General features: G+C 55.4%; 1 protein-coding gene across 1 annotated transcript; it reads left to right on the plus strand.

The window, feature by feature from the left end:
* The first annotated feature begins 419 nt into the window (after positions 1-419).
* On the plus strand, positions 420-8,575 carry Chi3l1 (chitinase 3 like 1). The gene is made up of 10 exons (XM_042682265.1): positions 420-533; positions 737-766; positions 1,946-2,147; positions 2,567-2,623; positions 3,180-3,330; positions 4,274-4,395; positions 5,612-5,735; positions 6,487-6,669; positions 7,608-7,724; positions 7,924-8,575. The coding sequence occupies exons 1-10, from the start codon at positions 509-511 to the stop codon at positions 8,062-8,064; spliced, it is 1,152 nt and encodes a 383-aa protein (XP_042538199.1). The 5' UTR covers positions 420-508; the 3' UTR covers positions 8,065-8,575.
* The last annotated feature ends 815 nt before the right edge of the window (positions 8,576-9,390 follow it).

Below are 9,390 nucleotides of genomic sequence, written 5' to 3' on the forward strand. Positions count from 1 at the left end.
AGAGGGCTGGAGGAACACAGGTAGCAGCTGCCAGAAAAGCTGGGAAGCTACTGGCAAGTACAAGTGGCCAGGGAAGGAGCAGGAGGAAAGTTTGGGAAATGTGGGCAAGCCCTATCCTTTTATCATACCCCCCTTTCCCTTCATTCCCTCTCTCCCCCCCACCCCCCACCCCCCATCCCCCCGCCAAGCTGGCAGGTGTTTTAGGAAGGTCTGGCCCAACATTTTCAAAACTCCAAGCTTTCTCAATCCACTAGAGGACCACAGGACGCCTCCACCTCCTCTTGCCAGCCTGGGGATTGACTCACAGCTCAGTTCCTGCGAAGGACCTGCCTGGGACTGCGGTTGTGGTGGTGGTGGTGGGGGGGGGGGGGTAGGGAGTGGGTTGCAGTGGGATGGTATAAAAAGGAAGCGTGGGGCCCAGGGAAGAGGCCCTGTCTAGGCAGCGAGGTCCCCGGATCCCACAGGCAATAGAGGGGTGCCAGGCATACCCTGCTCAGCTGCAGCCAGGATGGGCCCAAGGGTGTCTTCAGCAGGTCTCTGGGCTGGCCAAGGCCAACTGGATTTAGCAGGGGCGGGGAGGGGTGGAGGCTGTGAAGGGGCCAGACAGCAAGCCGTGGGGAGGGGAGAGGGAAGTGGGGGAGGAAGAGGCTGGTGTCTCTGGTGTCTTCCTGGCCTCGGGTGGGGGCAGGAAGGATGGATGCAACTGCCTGGAGTTTGACTCTGGATTTCCCTTCAGGCTTTGTGGTCCTGGTGCTGCTCCAATGCTGTGAGTACCCCACCCTTCCCCCCCCCACCCCAGCTCCACATTCTGACTCCTGGAGTGGGGTGCAGGCTCAGGGCCGTGGAGGAAGAGCTCTTGGCACAGGGGAACACCCTTCCAGTTCCTTCTATGACCCAAATGCTTGGAAATACTCAGACTTGCTCAACCAAGATGGTGAGCATCTGGGAATTGATCTCACTTCAAAAAACAACCAGCATGCACTGGTGGCTCACGCCTGTCATCCTAGCTACTCAGGAGGCTGAGATCTGAGGATCATGGTTCAAAGCCAGCCCAGGCAAGAAAGCCTGTGAGACTCTTATCTCCAATGAACCACCAGAAAACCCGAAGTGGTGCGGTGGTTCAAGTGGTAGAGCGCTTCCCTTGAGCTGAAGAGCTGACCGTGCCCAGGCCCAGAGTTCAAGCCCCATGACCGACCAAAAAAAAAAAAAGAAAAAGAAACTTGAAAAGGCTCCAGTTCAGTGAAGGCCTTGGCTAGCAGCCCAGGGGACCCCTCGCAGGAGCTGTCCCAATGAGGGATACTACTGCTTTTCCCTGTCACCAAGGGCTTCATTTGCAGCAGGAGGAATTTGAATAAGAGAGAAGGAAGAACTTCCTGTTCCTTCATCACAGATAGTGTGCCCCTCCATCTGGAGACAGAAGAGCAGCCAGCATCTCTTCCTGAGTCATAGACCCCACTGCAGTGTCAAACTTGAAGGCCAAGGGCGTCTGTGACCCTGGCTGTCTTGAGCTAGATCTCTGCCTTCTCACGTAGCCACTGTCTCCGGGAAGTCCTCAGTGCTAGCACGTAGTCCCATTTCCCATTTGTTCATCGGCCTTCCCCCCACTCTGCCACACACAATGCTGGCTACAACTCTACAGCGTGTTCATCCATTACCTGTGAGCTTTTCCAAGCATTTTCAGACTAGGCCTTGTTTCTATCAGACAGGGGGGCTCCCCAGGGACAGGGAACTGGAGCCAGCGGCCCTCCCTCAAGAAATCTCATTTTGGGGGTTGGAGGTGGGGCATAGCTGGTAGAGCACTAGCCAATGAGCAACGTGTCATGCTGCTCACGACTCTGCTCATCACCCCCACCCCCTTCCTCCCACTACACCACCACACCCACTGCTGCTCGGCTAAGTCTCCTGCTGAGGCCTGGCCTGGGTTCCACCCTGATTTCTCCCTTAGGCTCTGCCTACAAGCTGGTTTGCTACTACACCAACTGGTCCCAGTACAGGGAAGGTGACGGGAGCTGCTTCCCGGACGCTATTGACCACCGCCTCTGCACGCATATCATCTACAGCTTCGCCAACATAAGCAACGATGAGATTGACATCTGGGAGTGGAACGACGTGACCCTCTACGGCACGCTCAACTCGCTGAAAACCAGGTCAGACCACGGGCTGGCCAGGCCGGAGGGGGGGGGGGGGGGGCAGAGCCGTGGGGCCTATCCCAGGGTAAGGCAGCTCTGCCCACAGGGCCAGGGAGGGCCGCATGGGAGGCCTTCGGGGAAGCTGAGCAATGTTGGAGTGCTGAGAACAGACTGTAGGAGGCGCTGTGGAGCTCCCTGGGCAAGGGGCCTCTGTGACCCTGCTTCGCTCCTCTCTGGCTCCCCCCGTGGGGAGGCAGGACAGGAAGCTAAACTCAGAGGACCTGCCACCGAGTCTGTGACCTACCAAAACACTGAATCTGGAGATAGGAGGACACCAGAGCCAACCCCAGCCTCGCCACCCAAGCTAGAATTCCCCCGTGGCCTCCCTGATGCATTTGCATCATTCCACCCCTGACCTCTCCTTCCCGCCCCCACAGGAACCCCAACCTGAAGACCCTCCTCTCTGTTGGAGGATGGAACTTTGGTTCCCAAAGGTAGGACCCATTCCTGGAGCAGAACAGAGAAACGAGACGGGGAAACAATGACTCCAGACTGGCCAGACACAGAGGCCTAAATATACTTCTGTATATTTGAGAAGCCAGTGCCCAGAGAGGGAGAGAAACTTACTGAGAGTCACACAGCCTTCAACAATAGATCTCCTGTTGCCTGCCCATGCTCTTGCATCTCTAACCTCAACACGAAGAACTTCCAGAGTTGATGGGACAGAGCCAGAGGGAGAAGGGGGAAACATGGGGTGTGGGAGGATGCCTTGGGGAGGGGGAGTTGGAGCAAGGTCTTGGAAGGAGAGTGATCATGCCTGCTCAGTGCTTACCCTGTCCCACCATTCACCCAGGTAATCCTCCAGCAGCCCTGCTTCGGGGCTCCAAGGTACCTGGGGCTTCTTGTATATGGAGTCTGGAGCTATCCCAGCCAGGCCTGTTGGAGCTGGATGACTCAGAGCCCCTGCTCCCCAGGGCCAGGAAACCCCTCCGCTAGGGCAGGGCACCTGCATCTTGATGCTGAACACACTTAGGGTAATTTCTGTCCTAGATTTTCCAGGATAGCCTCCAGCTTCCGGAGACGCAGGACATTCATCAAGTCCGTGCCCAGGTTTCTGAGGACGCATGGCTTTGATGGGCTGGACCTGGCCTGGCTCTACCCCAAACTGAAAGACAAGAGGCATTTTACCACCCTGATCAAGGTGCTGGGCAATTCAAGAGGAGGCAGGGAGGAGGGTGGGCAGGTGTCAGGGTTATGGGTGAGTTAGAAGCTGTGTGTGTGTGTGTGTGTGTGTGTGTGTGTGTGTGTGTGTGTGTACACTGGGGCTTGAACCCAGGGCCTAGGTTCTGTCCCTACGTTTTTATGCTCCAACTTGGTGCTCTACCACTTGAGCCACAGTTCCACTTCTGGCTTTTTGCTGGTTAGTTGGAGATAAGAGTCTCTCAGATTTCTCTGCCCAGGCTACCTTCAAACCATGATCCTCAAATCTCAGCCCCCAGAGTAGCTAGGATTACACTAGCACCCAGCTTTAGAAGTTGTCTAAGGACAGGCAAAGAGTGTCCTCAGCCTCATGACCCCAAATCATACAGGACAAGGAGGGCTCCTGCTAACCACAGTGGGAAGGTGGCGGGGGGGGGGGGGGCGGGAATCCAAGAGACAGAAGGCCATGACTGTGCAGGTGACCAACCCCACTTCCCACTTGGAGGAGCGCCCATTGTCCCCTGTTCAGTCCCACACTGGTCCCCTGCTACCCGCATGCACTGTGTTCAGGGGCACTGGGCTGGATGTGGGGCCGGCCCAGGCATCACCAGGTGCCCAGGGGCATGTGGACACCCAATCTCTTTCACTTGGATTTCATGCACCAGGCAGAACAAAGCGCAGAGAGGTGTTGGAAAACAACCTCATCAACCAACCTTCCGATGGCCCCTTCAGGCCAGGGAGCCTTTGAATGCTGATGGGTGGGCATGGGGCTTGAGATGAGATTGGCCCAACCATATTCTAATAAAATCATGGAGGAATCTTAGGCAGCCCTAGGCAGAAATGAGGTCAGAGCAAAACAGGAAAGGTCAGAGACCTTGGCCTCTCTGCCAATCTCTCCCGCGTCGCTGGGGGCTCTTCTATTCACCTGCCTTTCTCCCACCCAGGAAATGAAGGCAGAGTTCACAAAGGAAGTCCAGCCGGGAACAGAGCAGCTCTTGCTCAGTGCCGCATTGTCCGCAGGCAAAGTCGTCATCGACAGCAGCTATGACGTAGCCCAGATCGCTCAGTGAGTCCCCTGCGCGGGCACCCCCCCCCCCCCCCCGTGCCTCTGAGTGCGCCCCCTCCTTCCTCCACCTTACCCTAGCATCCGATGAAGATTCAGGAGACTCCATTTCCAAAGCCTCACCGTGTGAACTTGGCCAAGTCACACCCTCCGCCAGCCCACTGTCTCGATTTCCCCATCTGTCAAGTGGGGAGCCCTGTCCTTTTTTTTCACTTGGGGAGCTGTTGACCAGTTAAGAAAGTTTCTGTGAATGGGGCTGGGAAGGTGGCTCAGTGGTAGAGCGCTTGCCTTGCATGCATGAGGCCCTGGGTTCAATTCCTCAGCACCACATAAGAAAAAAGCCGGAAGTGGCACTGTGGCTCAAGTGGTAGAGCGCTAGCCTTGAGCTGAAGAGCTGAGGGACAGCGCCCAGGCCCAGAGTTCAGGCCCCACGACCGGACCCCCCCCCCAAAAAAAAGAAAGTTTCTATGAATGTATTTTGGACAGGGAAGTAGAAGCTATAGACACATAGCTGCTAATACCGGAGATTCTCTCCACAACGGGCTGAGTGCTAGGCCCCGGAAAGGCACCCCAGCAGCAAGAATTGCTTTCTCGACCAGGATGCTGGAGAGTCCTCAGAGACTCCCACCCCACAGGCAGCCGCTTCTCCTTAGGTGTGTGAGTTTGTGCTGCCAATAGCCACGCGGGGTCTCTCCCAAGCACACAGGCAGACCCAATGATGATGATATTCTTTGGAGGCTCGGTACTTAAACAGATTACATGGGTGCAGGTTGGTGGCTTGGACATTTACCCCCAATTTCTGAAGCTCATTAGGTGCTGTCCATTTGTCCCCAATCTTCCCTCCACCCCCCCCCCCCAGCCTTTGGTCCTGGCACCTGCCCTGCAAGTATGACTGCCCATGCCATTTTAAATCTGCCTTCACCAGCATGCGGGGTGGGGAGGGCTGGGGAGAGGTGGAGACCAGCTCCCACACATGAGCTCGGGCCTCACACGGCAGCCCTTCGTGCCTCGAGGATGCTCCTGGGACCCAGAGCCCCATCCCAGTGTAGCTCAAGGGAGCTGCACTGGACAGCGAGCATTGGACAACAAACAGGCCTTTGGGTTCCTGGCCTGTCTGTCAGCTGTCTGTTTGCTCTATTCACATCCTGCTGAGGGCCTTGGATGGGAGGCCAAGGGCTTTTCTAATTTCCCGTCCCACCTCCATCCCCTTCCCCCCCAGGCACTTGGATTTCATGAGCATATTGGCCTACGATTTCCATGGAGCCTGGCGTCAGACCACAGGGCATCACAGCCCACTGTTCCGGGGCCAGATGGATGCCAGTCCTGACAGATTCAGCAATGTTGTGGGTACCTGGAAGATGGGAATGGGGTAGGGGTGGGGAAGAGGACCACAAAACCCTGCCTCCATGTCGGGCATTGGTGGTTCATGTATGTAATCCTAGCTATTCAGGTGGCTGAGATCTGAGGATCACAGTTCAAAGCCAGCCCAGGCAGGAAAGTCCACATGACTCTTACCTTCAGTTAACCATCAAAAAAAAAAAAAAAAAAGCTAGACGTGGAGCTGTGGGTCAAGTGGTAGAGTGTTAAACTTCGAGCACAAAAGCTCAGGGACAGTGTCCAAGCACTGAGTTCAAGCCCCAGGACAGTCCTGCAGGCAGTGGCCACGAGTTCCATTTCCTAGATAAGGAAATGGAGGTCCTGAGTCTGCATTCTCCCTGGCTCAGGGAATGTGGCCTATGGGGAGAAGCCAGGGAAGGCAGCAGGGGTAGAAAGGAGAGCGGCTGGGGGCTGAGAGGTGGGAGTCTAGCCTCCATCTGCCATTTGCTCGCTGTGCTTCCTGAGCCAATCACTGGATTTCTGCATCTGTCACCCAAGAATCCCTTCCTGTGTCCAAAGGAGCTTTTCAAGAATGAAACTTAAAAATCAGTTTTAAGCTGGCGTCTGGTTCCCAGAGGAGCCCAGGATCCCAGGTGCATGGTGTAACTGCACCCACCTGTCCAGGTAGCAAGGTCCACGGGGAAGATCACCTCCCCGTTTAAGCACCACCTGCTCTGCTAACTGCTCCTCCTCCTTCCTGTCCCTCCCCCAACATAGGACTTTGCTGTGGGGTACTTGTTGAGGCTGGGGGCCCCGGCCAACAAGCTGGTGATGGGTATCCCCACCTTCGGGAAGAGCTTCACCCTGGCTTCTTCTGAGACCGGTGTTGGGGCGCCAATCTCGGGGCCAGGAATACCAGGCCGCTTCACCCAGGAGCAAGGGACCCTTGCCTACTATGAGGTTAGTGGAGTGGGGGGAGCTGCTAAGATTTCCCCAGCACCATCAGGAGCCCCCAGGGAAGGGGAGCCTCACATCCCATTTCCACCTTTTCTGCTTTGGAAACAAATATATGTTCTATTGGCTTAGAATCCCCAAGGAAGAGGACAGGGGAGGTCATGACTTTTGCTATTAAAAGTCTCCAGCAGGCACAAGCACCACCAAGGTTCCAGAATATTCCTCTAGCCCCAGAGCTGGGATCTTCCTTTCAGTCTAGAAATATGTCATGGCCAAGAGGCAAAGCCTGTGTTTCAGTCAGCCTCTGTTGCTCCGTGTGACCTGGGTCAGCCTTCAGTGCAAACCCACCATTTCCCATGCCCCTACTTAAGAGGGAGGAGGCAGGCAGGGCTCAATGGCTCATGCCTGTAATCCTAGCTCCTTGGGAAGCTGAGACCAGAAGGATTGGAATTTGCCAGCTCAGGCAAAAAAGTTCATGAGACCCTTCCAACCCTCAGTTCAACCAATAAAAAGCTGAGCATAGTGGCATACTCCTGTCATCTTTTATGGGAAGTGTAAATAGGGGGACTGTGGTCTAGGCTGGCTGGTGTCTACACAGCGAGACCCTATTCAAAAAAATAACGTGTGATTAAGGAATAATGAAAAGTAACAAAAAGTATGGCCCAAATGGTAGATGCCTGCCTCACAAGCACAAGGTCCAGAGTTCAAAACCAGAGCTACCAGAAAGAAAGTTTGTTTTGGAGAAGGTAATCAGATGCCTTAAGTCCTTGGGGCTACAGTAGCCGAACTCAGGGACCTTTACATCTGCTTTTCACAAGTTTGCATGAAGCCTGCAGATCCTAGTGGAGGGCTTCATACTAAAGCAAGTGAAGGAGATTTGGGGAATGGCCTCTCCTGGTGGCCTGCCAAGTCCCCCTACGATCCCTGCTCTGTTCTCTGCTCAGATCTGTGACTTCCTCCGCGGTGCAACAGTTCACAGAATCCTCGGTCAGCAGGTCCCCTACGCCACGAAAGGCAACCAGTGGGTGGGGTACGATGACACGGAGAGCATCAAGAGCAAGGTAGGCTTCCCCCAGGCCACGGCCAGCACCAAGTGGGGGGCGGGGGGAGGCCCAGCTGCCAGCAGCCAGATTCCATCCCAGGCTCCAAGGGCTGTGCTGGGTACTGGGTCTCCAGGGTCAGCAAGGGGGCCACAGCACATTCCCCTACACACTCCCTGCCCCAGAGAACCCAATTGTACCCCCTGACTGTCCCCACCAGGTGCAGTACCTGAAAAACAGGCAGCTGGCGGGCGCCATGGTGTGGGCCCTGGATTTGGATGATTTCCGGGGCTCCTTCTGTGGCCAGAATCTCCGCTTCCCGCTCACCAACGCCATCAAGGATGCCCTTGCTGCGGCCTAGTTGCTCCTTCTGCAATATAGCGGAGGCCACGGAGGCTCTACATCCTCGGCTCCAGCTGCCCAACATCCACATCACGTGCCCTGCTATGTCCCCCCAGTTGAGCCTCAGTTTCCCTCCCATGGGAGCCACGCAGAGGGCCACAGACAGCACTGAGCTTGGAGCTCAGCCCCGATGGTCAGGGAGGTAGCACGGGTCTGTGGGGTGAGCGAGGGCCTCCCACACCGGTGCAGTGTAAGACACCAGCCTGGAGGGGATGAGAGGGAATGCTCACACTCCAGGTCTGGCCGAGGTGGTTGTTCAGCTCCTTCACCCCCAGCGCGCCGATCAAAGGGCACCATCTGGCAGGCTGTGACACCATGTAGGCCCGCATCCCGGGAGAGGCAGTGGCCATACTAATTATACCCCCTGCAAAGCCCAACTTGAAACCTCCACTTAGGAACATAACCGCGTCTCCCATCTCACTTCCCTTTCCTAATTCCACAGCTGCTCAATAAAGAACCCCAGCTCCACAGCAGGTGCCACGAGCTTCTATTTCGGTGGGCACACTGGACCTCTGGCCTCTTCGCCCCCATCCTCTTACTTTTCTATTTTTTTCTTTCTCCTTCCTTCCTTTTCCTTGTGCAGTTTGGGAGACTGAGTTAAGGGTCTCTGCTCTTCTTAGGCAAGCTCTTTTTTCCTCTCTACTGGTCCTGGGGCTTGTCCCTTAGCTTTTTTTTTTTTTTTTTTTTTTGCTGAAGCTTAGAGTTCTATCACTTGAGCCATGGCTCCATTTCTGTCTCCTGGTTAATTGGGAATAAGAGCCTCACTGCCTGAGCTGGCTTTGAACTGGATCCTCAGATTTCAGCCTCTTGAGTAGCTAGAATTACAGGCATAAGCCATGGGCGCCTAGCTTCTAGACAAGCTCTTGAGCCACACTTTTGCCTTTTTGCTTTTAATTTTTCAAGTAGGGTCTCTGCTAACTTTGCCTGGGCTGGCCTCAGACAGCAATTCTCCTACCTCCCCCACCCCAACCCCCTGAGTGGCTAGGATTACAGGTGTGACGCAGTATACCCAGCTCCCCTACCTTTCCTAGATTCTCCTCTCTGAGGCTTAGGAGCCCTGAACTTGCAGAGCCAAGGCCACCATGACCTCTGCTGGGCCCCCCAGGGAACCCGAGCAGGAGCAGCAGCTCAGATTCACCTGCCTTGAGCATCTCCTAAGCCTGAAAGTGTTCTAGAACTTGGTGGGTGCTGACTACAGGGTTGGATCAGAGACCACTGAACCCCAGATCCTCTAGTACTGAAGGGAAAGATGGCCTCCTCTAGGATGGCCTTCTAGACTACCAAT

The sequence above is a fragment of the Dipodomys spectabilis genome, unplaced genomic scaffold, assembly GCF_019054845.1.
Source record: "Dipodomys spectabilis isolate Male_0828 unplaced genomic scaffold, ASM1905484v1 ptg000069l, whole genome shotgun sequence".
NCBI classification, from domain to species: Eukaryota; Metazoa; Chordata; class Mammalia; order Rodentia; family Heteromyidae; genus Dipodomys; species Dipodomys spectabilis.

Coding starts and splice junctions, on each gene's coding strand:
- Chi3l1 (XM_042682265.1), top strand. CDS start 509: ATGGGCCCAAGGGTGTCTTCAGCAG. Junction 2,148..2,566: donor CTCAACTCGCTGAAAACCAG/GTCAGACCACGG, acceptor CCGCCCCCACAG/GAACCCCAACCTGAAGACCC. Junction 5,736..6,486: donor CTGACAGATTCAGCAATGTT/GTGGGTACCTGG, acceptor CCCCCAACATAG/GACTTTGCTGTGGGGTACTT.